At 47.5% G+C, this 24782-nt stretch overlaps 1 protein-coding gene across 2 annotated transcripts in view; it reads left to right on the forward strand.

Annotated features, from left to right (window-relative positions):
• LOC126527011 (ectonucleotide pyrophosphatase/phosphodiesterase family member 3-like) overlaps positions 1 to 24782 on the forward strand; it is a 57641-nt gene that overhangs the window by 24048 nt on the left and 8811 nt on the right. For both annotated transcript variants that reach the window (XM_055068519.2, XM_055068518.2), the window contains 7 exons: positions 2538 to 2657; positions 4611 to 4720; positions 7262 to 7509; positions 9411 to 9675; positions 12530 to 12693; positions 14058 to 14230; positions 23483 to 23674. In XM_055068519.2, coding sequence (XP_054924494.1) covers positions 2538 to 2657; positions 4611 to 4720; positions 7262 to 7509; positions 9411 to 9675; positions 12530 to 12693; positions 14058 to 14230; positions 23483 to 23674 — 1272 coding nt within the window. The remainder of the gene's footprint in view (positions 1 to 2537; positions 2658 to 4610; positions 4721 to 7261; positions 7510 to 9410; positions 9676 to 12529; positions 12694 to 14057; positions 14231 to 23482; positions 23675 to 24782) is intronic.

Consider the following 24782-nt stretch of genomic DNA (forward strand, 5'->3'; position numbering starts at 1 on the left):
TTAGCGGGTAATCAGCATATTTTTCTCTTATTTCTAATTGTAAGCGTCAGTTCCTCGTAAAATAAATTTAGACAAAGCCATTAAGTATCTATGACCTTACAATTTTTGTCGCGTATACTGTCTACAATTTTTTTTTTGCAAACGGCCTCTTTTAGTCTACGGATCCCAATAGATCAAAAAAATTACTTGGAAGGAAGACTTGGTAACCACCTTTGTCTAAAGACTGTGTACCTGCAGTCTTTATATAGTCAGCAGATAGTAAAGTTTACGAGAAGGTTAAGCGGACTGCAAAAATTAAAAGCGTAGAGAGCACTTGAACTCATTTTTATGAGCAGCTATCGTCGCAGCGCCCCGTCTGTTTACAAATACGCATCTTGAATGTGCTGGCATTGTTAATCTGCGTTGTCTAAAACGCTAAGTTAACTCAATGTTTAGGGTGTGGCGAAGCGTTGCCAATTGCAATTGAGACGCAGCATTAATTACGTGTGCAATAAAGGGTGAAGCCTTATGTTGACACTTAAGTAGACAAGGGCAGATCACATCTTATTAGAAGAAGATAGACGTTTATAGATCTGCCCACACACGCGAATGCGCCTTTTGTTGCACATCAGCGTTTTCAACTTCAACGCTAAAACAGCTCGATCTGTGGATATGGTAAGTGTATACATTGGCAAAGGCTATGTAAAGCACAAGTTAATTGGCCGTCTCTTTATAACAAAGTTCTAGCGCGGCAGCTTTCGTGATTGAAAACACATATTTGGCCGCATATAGGCAGACTACACTGATATTAATATCCTCAGTGCCCTGCGCCGCGTTGTAGTTCAGTCAAATATGATATCGTACGTGCGCACACCGACGTAGAGGAGGGTCGGCCACGGTTCATTAGAAGGGGGCGACAGCCGAGGCTATAAATATGCCCCCTGCCGGCTACGCCTCCTCGGCATATATGCCGGTTCCGTCGATCAGTGTTGTCCGTGAGGCTCAAACAACTCGATCTTTGGCCATGGCGAAACGCGGGCTCTGCGATGCGCCCAAGTAGGGCGGTGCGCTTGTAGGTCCGCGTGTCGGGTTATTAGTCTTTCGCGCATGAATTAGGCGAGCGCGCAGTCGTCGAACCTGTTATTAGACAAAGCGGACGATAATAGCCCGCGCCGACTGCCACACGTGCGTGACTTGAGCGAGGGAGACCCGGAGCGGCCGCTGGGTTGATTTTTTCTTTCTTTCAACTCGTAATTAATTATACGGGACACCGAACACTTCTCCCACGTAACCAGTTTTGATGCGCTCTCCCAAACGATGCCCGGTCTTCTGTCGCTCCATATCGCCCTTAATGCCTCGTAACAGCATCGAGGCGACACCCGGTAACGCCGGGACATTGACGCCCGCTTCGAGGTTGTTTTGCATTGCTCTAGATACGACTCTGTGCACGAGGATAACGACGGGTTGTGGCACCCTTGGGGCGATTTCGTTGTTTTGTGGACGTCTTTCTTACAAAATGGTCACAAAAAAGGATGGGTCAAACTTATGAGAAGTCTCTAGACGTTACTGGAAATACAGGCGTTCGCGAAGAAGTTCCTGTTTCCTGTGTTTATTTTTATTTCAATATAAAGAAGAACTCGTGCTAAATACAGGCTGTCATTGTAAAAACGCAAAATGTTCGCCAGAGCTCATCTCAGGATGACTGTCGATGGTAATGTGTTTATCATCAAATCACTATAGCAACACAACGTATTGCTACCGTCCCAACGAGTTATGAGGCGTGTACTGCATCGGGACTCCTATTTCGCGCCTCCGTAATAACGCTCGGCGCCCTCTAGCACCGCCGCCGCGAAGTCTGCGCGTGGCCTCCGAAATGCGTGGCACGCCGGTGCGTGTGAACGCTTAGAAACGCGTCATGCGGCAACCGGGCCCCTCTGTCGCGCTTTTTTCTGGACGCGCTGCGCCATCTAGTGGCGCTGCCGAGAAGTCCGCACGTGACCTCTGAGACGAGAAGCGTGGCGCGCCTGTGCCTGCGAAAGCTGGGAATTGTTCCCTCAGTGCCACGTACTGAGCAACTCAAGTTGGCGAGAGGTTCGTTGATGAGTGGCACATACCCAGTGCATTCGTGGCGCGCAACTCGCTAAAGCGTTTGGGGGCTGTTTTTGAGGAGCCCATGTGACGTGGCTTCGAGTCCGCTTGAATATATTTTGGATATATAAAGTATATGCAGTATGTATACACGACAGTTTTCAAGCCTATTTCCCTCGCTTTATTGTAGCCCATGGACTTCTGAGCGGGGTCGCTGCTTAGACTAAAAGTTGTTGAGCGCAGGAAAACACGAGTACGAGAGAAGGCACATTGGATGCACAGGCGCCTGTGCATCCAAAAGAACGGAATCCTGTTAAAGGTGGCGTGCTCGATGTTTATAGCGTTGCCTACAGGGATTCCAGCATTTGATGTTGCCTCAGAGTTCACGAGCGCGTTGCCGGGTATCGGAGGCCGTGTTTATGTACGTGCTTCTAGTGTACAGAATGCCACTATGTCTGGTTGGCTTGCAGGGTCTGTGGCCTGAATCTCATGGCATCGTGGACAACAAGATGTATGATCCCGAGTTCAAGACGCTCTTCAGGGTCGGAAACATCGAGTCCTACAACTCGCGGTGGTGGGAAGCAGAACCTGTGAGTAGCGCACCTATGCTTGTGGAATGGTCCCAAAGAGTGTCTGACGGTAACTGTTAAGCCAGAAGCGACCAGACGCTGCTGCTAATGATGATAATGATTTCTGTTGGTATTGCGCCACTTCCAACTGTGTCGTCGTCGTCTTTGTGTTGGCCTATGTTGCGCTTAAGCAAACTAGTACAACAAACACATACTGGTCAGACTTGTACAAAAGTAGATGGCGATACCTCGCCGAGATATCCGAACGAGTTACCTGTGAAGCCATGCGTTGTGGTAAAACGTCTGGACCACGAGACCGTGATTCCAGCGTTTGACATTGCCTCAGAGTTCACGAGCGTGCTGCCGGGTATAGGAGGTCATGTTTGTGTACGTGCCTCTTGTCTGCAGGAGGCCACTATGCGTTTATCGCACATACGTGCCGCATAAAGTTCAAGTATTTCTTCCCCTCTTAATACAGATATAGCTGTTATGGGCACTTCAGTGAATTTTGTGGCATTTGCCGCAGCTGTCATCGTGTTTATTACCACCATATGTTTCCCTGGTGGAAGAAAGTCGCCAGAAAAGAAAGCCACCCGTCCCCATCGAGGACTGATTTCTAGGAACGCAACGTGTGAACAGACTCGCCGTCTTTGGAGTTCCAGTCATGCTGTCGTCATCTTTATGATCACTTAACAACGATGCACCACTGCCTAGCACGCGACACGCCATCCTGCGCGTGGTGGGCCAATGTAAAGTATGAATGCACCTTCGTCCAAAGATAGCTCTGTATTGCAACTTAGCCCGTCGGTCGAATCAATTGTCCCGCCTTCAGCACCTTTCGGGAAGCACGTTGGTTGGTTGTCGTCTTTTGTTGTAGTCGTTATTGTTAGGGACAAAAACTACTGTGCATGTGCTTTAAGCAGATTGTTTGGTGTTTGCCTGTTTCGTGTTTCCCCCTTTTCACTCCTTCCTTTTGACGCAAGCAACTCAGCTGAAGATGTGACACATAGCGCAGGCGTGAGGCAAGGCATTGCATTTCGTGTTGCCGGCATTCATTCAGGGTGCTTGTTCACGACAGTCTCGTGCGCCGTATACCGCGCGCCGCAACGAATGCCTCGTGAAACATTGCTGTTCTTGCCTGTCGCGCCGCACGCAACTCCTGGTGGGGCATTGGGTTGGAGTGCCACTTTGCAGAAGGAAAGATCCAGTTTCAATTCCGTTGGAGGCGCCTTCTTTTATTTACATGTCTTGTATAGTTGTTAGCGCTGCGTGGAGATGTCGTAGCATGGGTATCGTGAGGTGCACTGCGGACTGTAAGGCGTAGAATCTTCATACCTTGGGGCTTGTCGCTGAGCAATATTCGTCGTCCATATTGCGTGTACTTACTTTCTTTAACACCATGAATTCGCAACTTTCCTGTCAAGGACGTTATCTCACGCTGATAGGCCCATGCCGTTCGTGACGTGAAAGTATACGCGTGCATGCCGTTCCGACCGGCGCGCAGCGCTAACAAAGGGTAGATGGCTATTGTTTGGGGAAAAGATAAACCCCAAATAGTGCAAGCCTTTCTGAGATGAATATCAAAGAAAAGGCTATATACAACAACACACTGACAAATTTCCTCGTGATGGCCCGTTCACCGTTGTGAGTAAGTAAGGTGGTTCGTGATCAAACCAGCGATGGAAGCCGCGCATAATGCGTGTTCACCCACTGATCGTGTATTTTGGTTGATCGGAAGAAAATATTTCGGTAGATTTGGCATTTCATCACGTCTATACGCGGTTTTCCACACACTCACACATTTGATCTGTGTCATATACGCTTCAGTCAAAAGTACTGTGCAGGAATTTATTGTGATCATAAACACAAATCCATGCAGAGCAGTATTTGAACAAATCATCATGCGTCTGCTTGTGTGCTACTAGATTTTGTATGCCGGAGCCTCACTCAGTGAGCTTGTGAAATCTGACGCAGATATGGCTGACAGCGGAGAAACAAGGGAAGCGCGCCTCCACGTTCTTCTGGCCAGGATCGGACGTGGACATCATGGGCGCGCGGCCCAGCGAATTCTTCAAGTACAACGAGTGAGCCATGTCATGTCACTCATCTAGTTTTAATTGGTCAGCTTAGATTAGCAGATGCGAAGGACAGACACGACGTTCATTGTCCAGAGGCGGCCTCGATACGACCATGCAGCGAAGCATCGTTTATCGCAGAACGTCGCCACTTGAGTCAACGCTTTAAATGTCCATTATAAGGAAGTGGGGCAGCACACCACTTTTTTGCTTGCAAGAACAATCTGGGCAACAAAATTATTACTTTCCCAGTTGACACTTTCTATCCGTGGCAAAGGGAGTAATTTCTTTATTATTGCTATCATATAGCATTCTTTAGGAAGTTCACCCAGTTTGCGGCATGTTCGTCTGTCTTCCGTATCTAACATTTTTCCTTGACAACTGGGATGGTCTAATTGGGCTACTGTGCCGAGGGCACGGGGCTGGGAACCAACCGGCGGACATGTCTAATGTGCGATTAGCATTCTTTGAGAACGTCACCCAGTTTGCGGTAGATATGTTTGTCTGTATCTAGCCTCTCCAGCCTAAGTCGCCGGATATGTGACACTGGGTGTAGGCCGCTCGGCATGTGCCTCTCTTCAGTGACAAAAGAATACCCTTTGATATTTACTTGGTGCTGGTGGCGTCAAACCCACGTTGTATATATATTCAAACAATCCCGCATGGAGGAAGGAAAAAAACAGGAGGGAACATACCGCGACGCGATTGAAGTAGAAATCTGCTGGGCAAGTCGTGGCCCAACACGTGATCGCACGTCAAAGTGCGCGGTTGGTTTTAGTGTTCCCGCTTTGCAAGCAGAGCCACTGGAGGGCCGCCGAACAAGCGCGCACCGTATAAAAACTACTGGCATGGCTACTGGGAACCTAGATTCTTGCGGAGCAAACCTAGATTCTTGCTCCGTGATCTCGACGAAAGAGGTCACGTGTTGGGCCGCCACTGAGGTTTCACGGAACGTTAGCTTGCCAAGGCTGGCTTCGTGACGTAATGCACCCTCCTGTATTTTTCCTTCCTCCATGCAATCTTGTCTCAATATACGTTCAGACACGCGCCACGCGCTGACTTCGCGGCGGCTGCTCTAGATGGCGCAGCGTGTCCAGAGGAAAGCGCGAGAGGGGAGCCCGGCTGCAGCGTAATCCTCATACATCACGCGTTTTTGGCGGTGGCAATACTGTCAGGTGACACGAGAAGTGAGGCTTACATGTACCTCGCGTTCTGTGATATACCTGAAGCCTTCTGAATAAAACATTCAATCGTTTTCAGTTGTACGTTTGTTTGTTTACCTTTTATAATGACTGAGCAATCGTAAATTAAAAGTGTATCATTAGATCACCAACGCTTACCATGAACACAAATTCGGCAAGTTAGTTCTGCGGAATTCCGTATGGTGGACGAAGGTTCATGAAAGGAAGAATTGACATCCACCCGTATGTAGCACGAAGCTACAACGGAAACCCATGCAGACGGGTTTCTCAGAAACAAAGCTTCGTAGTTGAAGAAAAATTCGCCCTAGTTCTTCCTCCACCTTGCGGAATTCCGCTGAACTGATTCGCCATATTCACTGTCCTTGTGGCAGTGAATATGGCGAATTTGTTGATTAATGCGCCCTCGCGCTGCGTTCTGCAGGTTATCTCAGGTGGTAGAGCGGCCGCCCCGGAAGGACGTTGGTCCCGGATTCGAATCCCGGGCCAGGACGAATCTTTCTTCAACTACGAAGATTTGTGTCTGAGAAACCCGTGTTGGTTTCATTTGTAGCTTCGTGTTGCATACGAATGTATGGCAATTTTTCCTTTCATGAAGACTTAAATTCTAAGAAAGCTTAATTGTGGGGTCATGACTATGATGTAGGCCGAGACACGTTCGAGACCAGTCGGAGCTTTCGCACCTCAGCATTCAAATGGTGTCGCAGCCCCTTTAAGAAACTCGTCTACACGGTGGTGCCCGATTTCTCTCTGAATAGTATTTTTAAGAAACTCGCCTGACACCTTGTCCGGTTCAAGTTATTACATGTTTAACATACAAAGAAAATATTAATGTGGTGGCTATAAAAGACAGATAATTATATGTCTTGGTTTACGCAAGTAAGGGAGCAAAAAACTCACGCGTCGTACTCAGTGTCATGACCTCCGAGAATGCAAACGCCCTGCGCCATTCACGGTGGCCATTTATGCACATGCCAGCAGCCGCGAGCTACCTTCGCAAACACGCATTTAAACCCTATATGGGAAACGTGACAATTGTCTTCAATTTTATGAAGTTGTTGCGTGGATCCCTTTTAGATTTCTTTTGTACTTATATAGACTCGCAGTTTTCGTTGAATAAACTCTATCGACCCGCTGCGAACAACTCTTTCTGAAGTGTGTGGAATCAAATAAACGAATGTTTAATCAGTTTTGTCCACAGATAACCTGTATTCATAACGGCAAGACCATATAGGAAAGGGAAAAGGCCTACAAGACGTCTACATGGCGTAACCATAGACGGTCCATTATATTTTTTGGATGGGGTTGATGGTCAGCGCCGTTTCGCGGACCCGTTGAACGTTCGCCGCAGGATGATACCGTGGCAGACGCGCGTGGAAGTGCTGCTCGCGTGGCTCGACCTTCCGGCCGAGCGGCGTCCGTCGCTGCTGACGCTGTACGTGAACGAGCCGGACAGCGCGGGTCACACCCACGGCCCCCACTCGGCCGGCGTGGACGAGGCGCTCGAGCTGGTCGAGATCATGCTCGACAGGCTGGTGGCCGGCCTGCAGGAGAGGCGCCTACTCGGATGCGTCAACCTGCTTGTCGTCTCCGACCATGGCAAGTATAGATATCGCTGATACAGGACCATGCAGAAAAAGGAAAGGCAGCGAGGTTTTTGAAGCTATATATATTCGTAGATAATCTTCCACGCGTTTCTCGCACGTAAAAAGATGACACTTAGCAAATGTGAAGGTTAAGAAACACTTAGGTGACACATATTGATTTGATACTTAAAAAATGGCTTTCACAATGCCGGACCTCATAGACAGTATTGTGACGTCACGACAAAGGAAAATCAGCTAGGTATTACGAAGTTGCTTGTAAAAATAAACGCTTCTTCTTCCCTTTTTTTTTCTGGAGGAGGAAGGGGCCGGGTGTGGGGAACTGTAGGGGCTGCACTGATTTGTGGCAGCCGTAGTGATTATGCAGTAAATGAATGGGCCGCTGTATCGTGACGTCATGACGTATCCATCTGGTACTGGAACTGATGCCATAGAAACAAGTACTGTAGCAAATTATTTAGGGTGCTCTGACACTTGCCACGATTTCTGCCTAGGTTTAAATCTTGACACGGTGCAAAAAATTGACAAGTTGAAAATGTCATGTCAGCACTCCTTTAAGCAAACACGCATCTGGTATGCTATATCCTAAAAGGCAGTATGACTCGACCAAAGTTGTAAAAATAGAAAACTAATGATTGATTGATTGGACGGGATTTAACGCCAGAAAGAGGCAGAGGGAAGTTTCTTATTAGGAGGAAAGCATAAAGAGAAAATACGCTAGCAATGCGCACACAGAGTAACGTGCGTCGATTGTCGCCTAGACTATACCGAGTTAAATTTTATTTTCAGCATCAGAAGACGGTGATGTGGTGGGCAGTGAACAAAAAGCCTCGAAAATGAGCTTGAAAGCATCCACTGACCATCACATTTGACAGACAGCAGTGACGGCTGTCTGTCAGTTGTGTAACCGCTGAGGGTATATACATGGCTTTGTTGTTGTGGCAACTTCTACTTTGTTTTAGCGCAGGTAGAACGACAGGGACCATAGAAAGGCACATTAGACAAACAGACAGCGCTGTTTGTCTGTCTAGTGTGCTTTTCAGTGTCCCTGTCGTTCTACCTGCGCTACAACAAAGTAAAATATGTAAACGCTGTATTGCTTTCGTTGTTTCGTGCGTCTGCCACGCAGGTAGCCAGGGTCCATCTTTGCTTGAATAGACGATACTGAGATGGATTGGCCATTAGTTAATGCTTCTTCCTAGCCTGTAAATTATATTTCCACTTTAGAACCATGGCCGTCGAACCTAGAGAGAATTAAATAGAAACATATATTTAGTGACCCTTCGTTGAGCCTGTCAAGACGTCACTCAAAGAGTGGGAGGAATCGGTTTGAAAGGAACTCAAACCTGGAAATGATTTAAGTAATTTATTTACAGCAGTTAACTACACAGAAAACCGGCATTTCAGTTATCGTCCTGGAGCCAAAAAGCACCGAATTAGGTGTTAAAAATGTTTATTATTCCTATATCTTTTTCTCTATCTCAGTAATAATAAACTAATGACTATTTCGCTGTCTGAGCACTGGTAGTTTTAACGCTTCCATCGGTTAAAGAGCGACAGTATTGCCAAGTATTCAACGAAAGCTTGTCTGGTCAAGGCTTACGGTAATTAAGGATTGAAATTGTGGTTCATGATCTCCCTGCCGTGACTGGAATTGTAATATCAGTGATTGCTTGCATACGTGATGGGCAGCTCTGTGTGAACGCACACTATAGGTGTTCTCCGTTTTCCTCCTCTCCCTCTATCCGCCACTTTGTTCCCTTCCCATACCGCAGTGTAGCAAACCGGGTAGCATTCTCTCCCCCTATCCGGCTTTTGCCTGTGCGAATGACTGCCCTCTAGAGAAAAGTTTGGCTCCACAACAGCTATAGCGATGCACGCGATCGCCCTGTGCAGGAATGGCGAGCACCAGCTGCGACCAGGTCATAGCGCTGGAGCACTTCATCGACCCGGGCTCGGTGTACTCGCTGGTGGGTCCGACCGCCCGGCTGCGGCCCAAGCAGCCCGAAGACGTTGCGCCGCTCGTGGAGGCGTTGCGCTGTCGCGACAGCCACTTGCTGGCCTATGCCAAGGAAAGGCTGCCCAAGCGGTATCACTACTCGGACCACCGGCGCATCGAGCCCATCGTGCTCGACATGGACTCCGGCTACCTCGTGCTCAAGTAAGACCCGCGGCTTCTTGTGTCATCTGCAACACGTGACAGCAGTGTGCGAAAACTCGTTGACTGGGTGATGCAGAAATGAAGGAAGGTATGGTGATACCTTTTCCATCAGTGCTATTTTCACTTTGCATAGTTTCGGAATGCATTGATGGCATTTCCATCGCTTCAGGGAGACGTTGCGCTGGAGGTTACGACGGTCAAGAATGTAAGCTCGGAAGTTATCAACAAAGCATACAGCATCCGAGCTCGCATTTCCGATCGATCAGTTCACAACTGGGGCTCGATCGATCAACTCAGGCATACTTTCCTTAAAGCATGACGTAACGTAAAGCGCAATGCAGCCAGGAACTTTGCGACGTGAAAATAGCGCAGATGAGAGGTGCGTCATTTGTTTCGCCACATCCACTTCCACTGGATTAGCCAATCGCCAGCGCGCACAGGAACTGACGTCTTCAATCGATAGTACGGCCCTTGAATCGAGGCAGGAAGGCCTGCGATTAGTCAGCTTGCGCCATCTGCCTTTATTTGAATTATGGAATCCTGTATTCAGGGTGTCTACCAACCGGGAAAACCGGGAAAACCGGGAATTCTCAGGGATATTGAGTAGTCTGGAAAAACTCAGGGGAACTCAGGGAATTTGTGCCTCTATCAGGGAAAATTAGCTGTAATTTTATTGAAAAGGTTGAAAGTCGCGGTAATGCTGGCGTGAGTAACAGACAGGAATCGTAATGAATCGTCTTTGACACCCTGTCGTTGGCTGGAGGACTTGACAATGTGCTGTCAACGACCGACTTTCCGGATTCCCGATAATTTGGACGGCCATGCCGGCACCACCACGTACCCCTTATGTATCAGAGCGTCTGAAATTTCGGACGCAAGAACTCTTTACCGTCCGATTTTCCGGAAGTTTTGCCGTGACAGCAGGTGCGAAACGGCATTAATCAAAGCCACCACCGCTGCCATTTTGATTACCTCGCCGCCTCGAACCGGCGCTCTCGCACGCAGATCCGCTGGCAGCCGTAACCACCACTGCGGCAACGCTAGGCCTAGCTGCTTCGGCATTTGCTATGAAGCTTCTTGCCGTTGGGTGCCGTGTTTTTTATTGAAAGAATTCGCTACTGTCAGCAATGGCACGGATTCCGCCGTTGTGGTCCTCGCGATTGGCTCAGAAGCTTGGAGAGCAAGGTGCGTTGCATAATACCGGTTTCCGAAAGTCAACTTCGCCTCCGTACAGAAATGTTACTTGGTGAAGCATACGCAAAAGTATTGCAGTGAAGCATAAGCCTGGAAAGGGGCTATTGCCACGGGACACAGTATGTATTCCTTAATTATGCACGCATTCACCCAGTATTTCCGTTCACAGTACGGGCACCTATATGCCTAATACGTGTACCGACAGGCCTTCAGAGCGTTTTCGAATGTGCCTGTGGCGGTTCGAGCCCTTAAGGGCAGTAAATGACAACCATTCATTTTTTCCAACTGGCCGATTTTTCGGATGTTTTCGTAGCCCCTAGGGAGTTGAAAAAATCAGACTTGAACTGTGCAAGTGACCAAGAAGATGCTTCAAATGGGTCCGAGGGACGAACGAGTGGCGGAAGGAAGACAAAAACAAGGTACCTACGCAGTGACGAATTAGCGGGAAAGGAAGCGCGCTGCCGCCGTTTTGAAGGAGCTTGAGATCAAAAAACAAAGTGTTGGCTGATGCCGAGATGCAGGTGTCCCTTATCCAAACTAATATAAACTCTTTAAAACAGTGAAACACAACAATGAGGTTTTGTGGGCGGGCTGAGAGTATGTCAGGACAGTTGAGGTTGACTTACGAGCTGTTGAGAGAGTGTCCCAATTGTGACATAGTTCGGGCCTCATACCACTGAGCTTGCTATAAGTTGGTAGAAATAGCTCATATTTGAAAATATTTGCTTCCATATGTATCTCCTTTCTATTCGTATTTGAGAAGGTCCGACTCGATTTGCATATATTTAAAGACATTTTATTTGCTGTGCATTTTACTAACCCCTCCCTTTATTCTCTTTTTTCTCTTTTTGTATAACATAAACACTACTCCTTAGTATTCAAATTGGATTAAGTCGTTCTTTTTTAAATTTTTTTCATATGCTTACTAGAGTGACAGTATCCGCAAATAATGGTTTCAGCCCGTCTTGACAAAAAACATAGTTCTGCATCACTCAGGGAATTTTGTGAAGGCACTCAGGGAAAACCTGGAAAACTCAGGGAATTTGGAAATGTCAACTTGGTAGACACCCTGTGTATTTTCCTACACTTCCGCGCTCTTCTTTTTCCTTCCCCTGGCGGGCAGCCAGGCATGTCTCTGCTGATTATTGTTGCGTATGCTTTTCCTGTTCATCGTAATATCTAAGCAAACATCTCGGGTCGCTAACAGCCCGCCTCTGCCTGTGCTCGGCAGTAACACTGGCTTGCAGTAAATGCTGTTTCGGGCAGAGTGCTCATTCTTTACGTTTTCTCGTCTTGTCCCCTTGTTAATGTGACGCTGAAGCCTGGCTGTATTGTGTAAGCTAATTAGCTCTTGCGGCGTATGCGTCGCACGAGCATTGGACGCTCGTGCATATCGCAGATTACGTCTCTTCTTGCTTGCCGCTGTAATAGCTGCATGCGGCCACGTCGCCGCCACGTTCTTGAGTCACAATGGAACTGTTATGCCGCGTGAATAACGCACCGAGAATTACGACGCCGCATTTATAAATAGGCCCATCCGTCTAGCTGTTGTCCGGCTTGTCCGAGACTTCTTGCCCCGGTGGAACCTTTCCCCCATGCAGCCTGTAAACACGTTCGTCACCTACTTCGCAGTGTTTACATCTCTGTATCCCTCGTGCAGCCGCGAAGCGGACAAGAATCCAGCGCTGTGCAACGGTGGCTCGCACGGTTACGACAACATGGCGCCCGGCATGCAGTCATTGTTCGTGGCGCACGGTCCGGCCTTCCGGCAGAACGTCACCGCCAGGCCGTTCAGGAACATCGAGCTCTACGAACTCATGGCAGGTGAGTGCAGAAGATTTCGATCCTTGCGCTTCGTGCGTTGTGAACCGACGGCTACAAAACGCAAGACCCCGATTGTCTGATTTATTTACTGATGGGGCGTTTGACAACCAACGCAACGACATCGTAGCGGAGCGTTCGGGATCCTATACCTGCAAACTTTAAACGGGCACCTACAACGCGATGCCCGAGCGTTCTTGCATATCGGCGCCATGGGAATGCGGTTGGCAGCCGAACCTGTCACTTTGTGCTCAGCTGAAGAACGCAATTCACTGAGATACTGAGCTGTAAGGGAAGTCTCTGAGTTATGTACGGAAAGCATACTCTCCAGAGCCAATTAAACAATCAGATATAAGATTCAGATAAAAAAAATATTTTGTCTGTGCAGCACGTTATTGCAGCAAGTGCAAAGTACGATGTTGCCGGTTCAATTACCTTTCGCAGAAGATTCATTCTAGTGGGCGCGGAGCGCAAAAGCACCCATATACTGAGATTTTAATACTCAGTGGAGAACTCCATAAAATTCACTTAAACAGTGTGGGGATGCGCGACTCTCACGCGTCCCCTGATCTCTTGTTTTCCCGCATAGCTCCTGCAGTGCGGCTTCGCCGCGTGGCCTGGCGCCCGCGGCGGTCGGAGTGGTACAAGCGCAGTACGAGAGAGGGCGCGAGTGTTGCGCTGCTAACGCCGCTGACAGGCGGGGTTACTTGGGCGCCGAAAGACAAGACGCTTTCTCTTTGGTTCGGGACAGCAAGCAGTGCGGACGTGCCGTGCCGCGCGTGCGCCGATCCATGCTTCTGCGAGACCGTCTCGCGTGGCCGCCTTCGAACGCGCCACCGTTCGCGTGACCGTACACGCGAACGACCAGGCGTTGGGATCCAGCATGGGGCGAACATATTCGCTCGCTATCCGGTCGCGGTGAGTCGGACTCCTAGATTTGTCGCGCGCCCATCGGCATGTTTTGTGGATAGCAACTCGGCTAGCAGGCATTGATCTATGAAAGGTGCAATAAATGCCCTTGTGATTGTTTGCACTACTGTGTTGTCGTTCCTTTGTCCCAAGAGTACGGGAGGAGAACCCCACAACAGCCATCCAATACTGCCTTCCTTAAAGCTTAGCTGCGGCTTTGGGACGCGCTCGAGGGTGCGTATAAATGTTATTGCAATGAAATTGAAGCAAAAATTTTAGAACTAGAATATATACCTTAAGGTGTATGCCAAGGTGTAATAAAATACACTCCAAAGGACGTAAACGATGTGCGGTACGAGCTCCCGCCTAGAGGACTCGACGCGCTATAAGACCTACATTGCGCGTCATATATGGATGCACGTGCGCGTCACTGCGCTTCAGTGTGCTCATGCACGCAGAGCTGCTGCGCATCCGACCCCAGCCTAACAATGGCACCCGCGGCGTGCTGCACTACCTGCTGCGCAACCCCGCGGCCCTTCCGAACGAGCCACCGCTGAGGACGCCCGGCATGTGCGGCATCAACGGCAGCGACGAAGGAGGAGACAAGGAGGACGGGTGCATGTGTAGAAACGTGAGTGCCTGCTGTAGTACAGACATTTTTATAGCCAAGGTCCATCTGGATAGGTCGCGAAGCTTGGAACGAAAAGCGTTCCAAAACCTATCGCCAGAGATATCGGTTAGTGGTGCACGGTTGAAGCGCGACTAGGTGAGAGGGGGACAAACTCTGAAACTAGAAAACCTATGTGAGAAAAAAAAAAGAAATTTCGAGAATTTTAACTGTCATACGAGTAAATATTCCAAGGAAAAACAGAAAAACAGAAAAGACAGCACCGTGTCCTGTCCTTTCTTGTGTCTTAGCTTGTGTCCCAGTAGTTCGCGCTCTGAATTTAGCCATGCTTCCATACCAACTCGCCCATTTTTCACTTTTGATCGGGAAAGAAAGTCAGGCTCATGTGCGCTAAAATTAGGGTTGATAACGAATTGTTTAAATGGGAAGACGAAGAAATGGCAAGAGTACCAGTTTCGAGAAACTGCGGCATTGGGCGAGGCGGAGAGATGAATGACCAAACAGAAGCACAGAAAGTTTCACTTGCCTAAATGTAAACGCTCGCGGCATTGTTAATGAAACCACTTGTTTGGAGAGTATAGTCATCGCGCATAATCCGGAAACTATAGTGCCTACTGAAACATGGTTAAACGTGACTAATGACTTTGAAATTGTACCCCCGGGTTACATCATCCACATAAATGAAAGATATTCAGGCGGTGGCGCAGTTGCGATTATGTTCAAAGACTCGTTTGAGGTATTGAGACTGGCTGACATTGTAGGAATTGCGTGTGTCATTGTCGAAATCATCTTAAAAGAATGTGTTTTGATAATGGGAGGTTTCTATAAGCCCCCGAGTTCCGACAAAACCTTCTGTGAAAGACTTAATAACTTCTTATTGTATTATAGAAATCCCTCCTGTAATTTAATGCCTGTCAGAGACATTAACGTACCCCATGTTGCCTGAGGCAATGATTTTCCTTACGAGCTCTCAAGTGATGCTGTACCTCTTCTTGATGTTATGCTGTTTCATGATTCAACGCAACTGGTTAAAGTACCCACTCGCGTTCAATGTACCAAACAATCGATCCTAGACCTATTCTTGGTCAACCACAGGGTATTGCGCAATCCTACTATCCATATCCTCGAGTGCATACCAGACCATAGGACTGTATGCCTGAAAATGCAATTAAATTATATCTGTAAATTCATAAAACGGTAATTATATGCACCTGTATTTTCTCGTGCAAGCGATCTTGACGTACTAGATGTACTAGACAGCTCGTTTTCACACTCTGTCTCCACTGTAAGTCAAATAGGCATTCAATTGATCACCTGTGGAAATTTTTTAAGAACCTTGCGATCAAATGCATTGGCGACTTTGTAGAAGTGCTGCTTGCTGGGCCAATTGATTCATGCTGAAACTTGAGAAAACCAGCGAAGAAATTGAGACTCAAACATGACGGAAAGAAGGGACACCACAACGCTGGACTCGCAACTGACATACATTTGAAAGAAAAGAAAAACGGATCAACCCTCGAACATCAACTGCAGACGCATGCGCAATGCTCATAGCAAGGTACAAAATTATTTAAATCAATGAACACACCATTTTGCCCTATCTATTTCTACGTTCTATTTATCTTTAAAGCTCAGCTATTAGAAAAGCTATCTCTTTATCGCTCAGGGAGATAGAAGGAATACTGATGCATTTTCCTTCCTTTTGTACACTGATATAAAGCGCCTCAAGTATTTCTTTTTCGATTTTCGTCCATTGTTGGAAAAAAAGGCATTGAGAAAACTAGGATACTTAAGACGAGCACTAGTTAAGGCAACCCACGGAATTAAACTACTTGCCTATAGTATGTATGTAATAGTATGCGTCGGCTGTCTGTGACCCGCACACACAAGTTAACATAGATACACTTGAATCCGTACGCAGGAAAGCTGCAAGATCTAAATTTAATTCCTATCAACGCGACACATTTCCAACAGCTCTTTTGGAAAGCGCAAAAAATGGAAACTTCAGAACTGAGACGGTTTCTTGAAATAGTGAAGCTATCCTATCTTATATATAATGAAAAGTTAGCAATAGAGAAAAGTGAGTGTATCGAAGCAATCTTGCACCGCGAAGCGCTTTCGTCTCACCTTAAAAAAGTTACTGAACACCTCTGCTATGCCAGTATGCACAGGTATTCCTTCTTTCCTGATGCGATTGATCAACGACTGGAATAATTTGCCACCCGAGGCTCTCGAAAGCGCCGATTTGAAATCGTTCGTTCACGCATTGCCTGCACCGTCTCAATGACAGTTCTACTTATATTTATTTTTACAGTGTACTTTGTTCTGAACCCCGTGCACTCAGAGTGACTGCTTTAATTCCTATTGAACTTGTTGTCGCTTTTGTAATTGAATATGTTCGCATGCAATTATGCTATTGCTCTCAACATTATTTGCAATCTGGGTGGCATCTGGCGTCGCTTTTGTCTGCAGGGTTAACTTAAGAGTTGTTTTACTTGTTATTAGGCATTATCTTTTTGTCCGGTATGTCTATTTGTTCGGCCATTATTATTATGTTACATAATTGGTAGTTGCTACTACTACGGTACTTATCTGGTGTTAGTTGATATTTCTCTAGTACATAACTTTGTTTTGATTTGTGTATCATTCGGGCTTTTATGCTATACGATTATTACATTTTTTCTTTCTTTCTTTCTTCCTTCCTTTCATTCTTTCTTTCTTTCTTACTTACTTTCTTTCTTTCTTTCTTTCTTTCTTTCCTTGTTAATTCCGATGGATCGCTCACCCCTGCCTAAAGTATGCCATTCAGACGGGCAGTATTTTCTTAAATAAAGTAAATACAAAATATCAACCGCGCAATACAAATCTATTGCCCTGGCATCAGTCGAATCTGGGTCTACCGCAGCAAAGACGTGACTTACAAAATTTCTTTCTCGGTGCGTTGCTCGACACCGGAGCGCTCGGAGGCCCAAGCCTGAGTTCCGCCGCGCTCGCTAGGTGTCGCCGCGATGTGAGCGACGCTAAAGCGACGCAAAGAATGGAGCCGCCCAAGGGGTACCTCACTGTCTAAGCCTCGATTTTAGTGATTGATTGATTGATTGATTGATTGATTGATTGATTGATTGATTGATAAGGTGTTATGGCGCAAGGGACAGTGATGGCCACAGAGTGCCAAGAAATGGTATGACGTATAGTCGATGTCAAAGGGTGCATATGACACTGTATAGTGCCTTGAAAGGTTCGCTGTGGAGTGCGCAAAATACGTATGTAATAAACATATGACAATGGTACATAGGGTTTACAATCGAAGAAAATAAAGGATATGTTATGGAGGGGGGATCTTAGTGATGTACTTAAGACGTTGAGGGGATCGGTAACAAGCTAAAGTACAATTAAGAATTCCGTGTCTGAAATCTGCAGCCTGTTAAAGGTTTGTGCAGATCTGAGGATTTTCCGGATAGTATGGTGGCAGGCACATGTCTGTGCTCATGCGAAACTTTGGGTCTCTGCAGTTTGCCCTAAGTCGTGGGTTACACGAGCAGCTAGTGTGTGAAATAAAGCACGCTCATAATCACGCGCTCGAGAAAGGCTGCAACATTGTATTTCAGTGGTTGCCAAGCCATTGCTGAATTGTCGGCAACGACAGCGCAGATGAAGCTGCGCTTTCGGCTAAACAAAAACATCAGCGGGTCCCCAAACCGCCTTCGAGAACTGATGCTGCGCGACAACTTCAATCACTTGCTCGCCACATCACACTTCTACGCTGGAATTCACCGGGTTTCACCAACTCACGCTTGCACTCTCTCGGCCCTAGCTTGCGACTTCGCCTTCCACCTGGACTCTCCCGTCACGAAACAACTTTACTGTGTCGCATGTGGTTGAGCGTCGCATTTACAAATTCCTATTCATTCCTGATAGGAATGGCCAACAGTGCGGCGTGCAATTTGTGCGGGTGCGACGAGACTCTAGAGCATCCTCTGTGTCACTGCCCATTCTTTGACACTCAACGACGTACTTTACAGGCGAAACTCAACCTGCTTGACAATAGAGCGCTCTCAGAAGAAAAGATCCTTGAACCAGATCATATGCGTTCTTGCATGCAAAAGGCCACAAAAGCTCTTCTGCGTTTCTTGAAGGACACTGGATTGTATGGAGGCTTGTGACAGGGGAGGTTCCTCTGCGACTGACTGTGAATGACTGACTATTTTTGTTTTCTCTCGTTATCTGTTCTTCCCTTTTCCCCCTCCCCAAGAGTAGGGTAGCCAACCGGGCACGTCCTCGGTTGACCTCTCTACCTTTCCCTCTTCGTTTCTCTCTCTCTCACTTGGGTCCCTCTCTCTATAGCTTATGACATTGCCGACTAAACAACGCATTTACGCTGTATTTCCTGTATTAAAAGGACACTAAAGGCAAATACTAAGTCGACGCGGACTGCTTAGATACCGTTCCAGAAACCTCGCAACGCTTGTTTCAGAACAAGAAAAAATTTTGTTTACAAGAAAATTGCATCTGAAGGGTCCAAATACCTTTTTTGAAATTCAAATCTCCCCCCACTCAACTGGGGGAGTGGTCACGCTCCATACGCCATCACCGCTCTGTGCTGCCGTCGGTGAGTAAAACGGCGACCGACAGATGGCGACACGATTTTTTCGCACAAAGCGCAAACGCGCAGCCATGGAGAAATGAGCCAAGAGAGAGCGGTGTATTCGCCGCTGCAGCTGCTTTTGGTCGAGTGGCGTGGACCGTTTGAGCATCCCGCGACATCACATGGAAGTGGAATTCTCTCCTATTTGCAATTTGCGCGAGTTTCGCGAGCCAGCAAAACCAGAGCAGCACTACGCGATAACGAAACTACGAAAACGCGAAAGCGCGGGCGGCTCCCGCGCCGTTGTCAAGGGTTCTTTTTTTTCTAAAAACGATATATAACTGGACAAATAGCATTTTCTCTCATCTTATATAATGCAATACAATGATGTTTGTATAACAAGTGGCTGAGTACTAGCTACAGGATTTAAATGAGGAGTGCCTTCGTCATCGGGCAAGTACTTTGAGGTCACGGGGGAGTCTCTAATCGTGTCCTGCATTTACCTCAATTTCTCGATTGCTAACTCTCTGTTCGCCATAATATTGACGCCTTAGAGATTTTCGAGTACTAAACTATTACTTTAGCTTGTCTTAATATTTGCCTTTAGTGGCCCTTTAAACTTCCCTTACATAACTATATTTAATTTCTAATTCCTTCTCTTTAGTGGCAGTTGCCAGCCTTCCCTCGCTTTTCTCTCCGTCCATTATGTATGCTATTTTCATGGTACTGCGAGCATTACGACAACGATGACGCTGGTCATGGTGAGGATAGACTATCGCCATCTTGAATATATATCGCCATCTTGAATATATTTCTACACTGTAATTAGCCTGTAAATGTACCTCCACCCGTAACCTTATGTGTTCTAGTAATAATAATAATAACTTGTTTTCTGTGTTTAAATGTACGTTAACATGTGTTTATGTGCTAAGATATGTGTTCAAATATGCTTTATGCGAGCAGCAGGTTAATCGTGCACGTTATACACGAAGACTGCAACGCTAATTTCTTGCCATGTGCGTTTCAGCTCTCACTCTGTCCGTGCCGTTTTGTTTGTCACCCGATAAATTTAGCGGCCATTTATTTTGTGCGATATCGGAGGTCTTTGTACACGCGCTGTGGTGGCGATGTTACTCCCTCGGAAAATTGCGGTCGCGTGTCTGCACTAGTCAGCATTACCGAGGATAAAAAAAAGTTGTCCTGCATTGAGCTTGTGCGCGGTAAAAATTCTGGAGCGTCGTTTTACCAGTTTTCAAGCGATCTTAAACTGCGCGCACTTAGAAAGGTTCATGGCTTATAACATTTGAACGAATATGCACAAGTTGTTCTTCGAAGCTAGTTGCAAAAAAGATGGAAGCACACCCCTGGGATGGGACCGGCTCCACATGCAAGCGCTCAATAAATTCTAATAGCCCAGCCCGACGCCATAAAGTGTTGCAGCTACGTGGAAGGAGCTGTCAGCTTACTGCCACAAAATGCGCTGTTTGCCGTCCTAACGTTAAAATTACGTCCTATTCTATTATCCAGTGACACCTGCTTAGGTGTTAGGCCGGCGATTCCGACAGCCACCAGGGCGAAATGGCAGCTAGATCTTATTTTAGATAAGCACGTACGAGAATTGCTCGTAAACTAAAAAGCATTGGACAACTTGAACGACAGAAAAGATACCTATAGGAATTTAAGGTTGACGGAATGTATATGAGACTCTAGCCATGTGGCCTCTAAACTGTACCGCCAACATTGTAATCTGTTTGCGAACATTTATCGCAAGATAGTACGATTTGGCTTATGTTACATACAGATGTCTAAATTTTTTTTTGTCTACACCGTAAATGACCGAAACTTACCAGAACACAGACTGCAACTTCTGAATTAACCTCGAACCATCGATGAAGTGAGAATTTCACGATGTCTAACAAAAGTACCTTTTCATGGTATTTGCGTCTTGAGTTAGGTCAGCTTCACATCGAGCGCTTTCCAACACACCATTCAACATCTTAAATACAATGACGTGTATGCACGAACAGCGAATATTTTAGTCATCCCTACTCATGGAGCGGATGGCATGCAGCTGAAAATACAGGTGGAAAGCCGTATAATTCAATAATTTGTGCGTAATCCGCGAAGCATGCACCTGCAGTGAGGTTGTTGACATAGCGGCGCCCAGATTTAAAGCCGTGCGGTTTCGCGCACCGTGATTCCGTAGCAAGGTATACGTTGTAATTATAGGCGCTTTACTTCTGACCGTCGGCGTCATTACCCGCGTGCGGTAATTATAAAGCCGTGACAAGCATTTGCGATAGTGTCGGTACGCTGATGACTGTGCGACGTCCGCTGCACCGGTTTTGGCTTTGCTTGTCCGCGGGGCAGGGCGAGCCTCTGTGCACTGATGTGTGTTCACAAGTGTCCTGACGAGCACGTGTCGAAGGGGGCGAATCGCAGTGAATGTCCGGACGCTGTCCTCGAGCAAGGCTGAGGTGCTGCAAGTATACATGGAATTGCCAACTCTCGAGAGGACTAAGTCGGGACGAGAGGGCGGGTGACGACTGACCACGGCACTGCCAGGAGCCGCCAGTCCGCACGTGCAACAAGGTTGTGCACATTTTTGTTAGCATATCGCCGTTCAAACGCTGTAGAGTTACCTGGTTAACACGGTTACTAATACAGATGAGGCTGTGAGGCGTTAGAGCGTACAAGAAAACTAGAACCACGAGAAAAACTAAACTACCTTTACGTTAATTTGTTTTTTCAATGTAACAGACGACAAAGAAGAATGCGCAACGGAGCTGTTAGGCATTGTAAAGGGGGAATATGGTTTATTTATTTTTATTCAGCAGAAAAGAAAAAATGGTCGGGACATTTGGCCATCCCGACTGAGTCAAGTCGTGACTTGGGACTTTTACTCAAAAGTCGGAACTGTCCCACTGAATTCGGGATGGTTTGGAACCCTAGCTGCAAATGCGAAGGCACTAACTATATTACGGTGCCACCTTCTAGAGTGTCTAAGGGATTTTGATTAAGCCTTGCGATACTGTCAACTTTGTCTTCAAATCTTCGAATGCTCTTTTCATGTGAGAGACGGAGAAGACTATTAAGGTAGGCGGCCCAGCTTAAGTTTATATCATTGTTCCACAGGTCGCTTTTAGGAAACTAAGGGAGCAAACGCCGAGTGCATATCACTGCCCGTTTCGGGGACGGATACACGGAAACTAAACGTGTTCAATGGGCAGGCCTTCATTGCTGCCTGAATTGAACTCCGTAGTTGTAGATATGCTGTGAATTGACTTAAAGTTATTTAGAGCGACTTTTACAGCGAAGCTGTATCCCTCTACCGTCCAAGGAAATTTTCGTGTCGTTTTAATCAAAAAACTCGCCATACGTGGACCGATCCCGGAGGTAGTGCAATGCCGGGCCGACTTGCGGCTGAGGTGAAGCAGGCGTTAAGCACTCCCCATACGTGGGCCGATCCCAAAGATAGTGCGATGCCGGGCCGACCCGCGGAGGAAGTGAAGCAGGGGTTAAGCACTCCCCGTACGTGTGCCGATCCGAAAGATAGTGCAATGCCGGGCCGACCCGCGGTGGAGGTGCAGTTCGTCATTAAGGGGCCCACATACACAGCTTCGCTGGTCGTCCTTCTCCACAGAGTGGAATGATACTGAGATTGTTTCAATAGGTAACGGCGTACATTACAAACTGTCATACAATTCAGCAAAACATGCTTCTTGATTTAGTTATCTATCATAAAAGGGCGGAGTTGCGCTATCAGAGACAAGTAATGTTTAGGAAACATGTGTGATAAAGAGAATAACACGCTAAGCAACATTGGTCTCGGTCAGTAACCGAGGGCTGCACGCCTTCAAGCACGTCATGCACTGACAAACCGACACAAGGCGAGCACCAATTGCTACACGCATAACGACGCAGTTCTTTCGTGTGTCAAGGCGCACGTGCAGCAGGTGCCCCACTCCCGTTCTTCGAAGCACGATACACGGGGGTTCCTTCACCCGCCAACCACGGTAGCGCTGACGCGTTACATTTTGTACAAGGCGACCTGGCACGTAATGAAAGAATAACGGAAATATTGGCAAGAAACGTATGCGGCGTCGCCTACACCTTTCTACGCAACGCGATTGTCGGAAGCGCTGTCTCGCTCTGGGAGTTCTTTCGATGTGCCGTCACGTGATCGGCAGATGCTGCTATACGTGATGCGCTGCGCCTGGCACGCCACAATAACGTTGGCCACAATTGATTAACGCGTGGAGTTTCTCGTAGAACACGCTGCAGACGTCGACGCTAACCCCCCGGAAACTATAGGAGATTCGGTAATAGCTCAGTCACCTTGCAGTCATCTTGCAGGTGAGCTTTGCTCACCTGAAAGATGACCATGATGGTGCGTTGCGCGCTGCGATTTCGCTTTCTAAGTGATTACGCAAACCTGCTTCGAGTTCGCGTGTTATCTAATGTTGGAGCACATGTGTGTGTTCTTGCCTTGCATGTGTGTGTGTGTCGTTTGTTGTTGTTGTTGTTGTTGTTGTTGTCGTCGTCGTCGTCGTCGTCGTCTTCGTCGTTGTTGTTGTTGTTTAGCCATGATTAGAGCGCTCTGTAGATATAAGTAAGAAATTTCTCCAGTTATCACTTAACGTATAGTCCCTATCTTTCTACCTCCACAGACCGTGCGCCCTTCGACAGCACCGGATGCCTTGCCGCGACACACACCCTGGGGTCTGCCTTCCCAGGAAGATGCCGAGGCCGGTTCGGACGGCCAGATGTCACCTTGCGTGCTTGCCAACAAGGACTACGTGACAGCCTTCGACAGGGCGCTCAGGCTGCCGCTTTGGACGGCCTTCACGCTCGATGGAAAGGTACACAGCCCCATGTCGCGACTCTTATACGAGAGGGCGGCAGAGTGACTGTTACGGCAGTGTACCGTGCGGCCAAGCCATCAATTTTAGGACGGCCGCGATGTACATAGAGCTGCACTCCGCTTTGGATCTTCTTGGGAGCTGCACGTTCCGTTATTTCTTCTCGTATTGTCGCTGCAGATGTGCGCTTACCTCATCTCTCTGTAACATGAAGGACACCTGAGCCAGGCCGTCGGCAAACCTAGCGTACCAGCTTCCCAATAAGGTCAGCATCGCTCTCTCCCCTACCCGGATCGACAATCCTGGAGGCCGTGACTACCGCAATATTCTGAGTCATTCATTGGACATTACTGGAAGATCCGTGATGTTTGGCAGCGTGAATGTAGACAAAGGACGGCGAAAGAGGTGACATGTCTGAGGGTCTCCTTCCGTCGCCGTCCTTTGTCTACGTTCGTGCTGCCAAAAATCGTGGATCAACACCAACTAGTACGGTCGCGTACCTTGCTGGGATGTCGCCCACAGCCTATAGTATGCATATAATCAATTTTGTGACCTATACTCCAAAAGGTCGGACACCTGTTTCGGCGTCTTGCAGACCTCACGGGTTCCTGGTACATCGCTGCAAGGTAGTCGTATACATTGCACTAAATCAGCTGGTCCTGCACGTGGTGTTTTGTCTTGCTGCCAAGGGATGATCGATGTTGGCTTGGAGGTTTATAAGGACCCGATAGAAAGACGTATAGAGGAATAAAAAAAGCAATATATGTTGAACCAGAACGAAGCCTAATTGGCTACTCCACACTGGGGAAGGGGGAAAAGGCCGAAAATAATAAAGAGGAGCAGAGAGGGCGACCTGAGGCACGCTTTCTACGCAGACGAACTGGGATGTTCGTCACTGCCTCACAGACAGTCAGCCAGTCCGGTTGACTTCGAAAACCACAGCCGCGCTCTCGTGGCTTTGTGCAGCTGCGGTATGCGAGCTAACACAGCGCATAGATGCTATAGCGTATGGCGGTTGTTTAATTTTGACCAGCTAAGGTTCTTTGAGGTTCACACGAAAGCGCACGAGCGTTTTGCATTCCGCCTCCCACCAGAATCCGCCATCATG

This window comes from Dermacentor andersoni, chromosome 9 (assembly GCF_023375885.2).
Source record: "Dermacentor andersoni chromosome 9, qqDerAnde1_hic_scaffold, whole genome shotgun sequence".
NCBI classification, from domain to species: Eukaryota; Metazoa; Arthropoda; class Arachnida; order Ixodida; family Ixodidae; genus Dermacentor; species Dermacentor andersoni.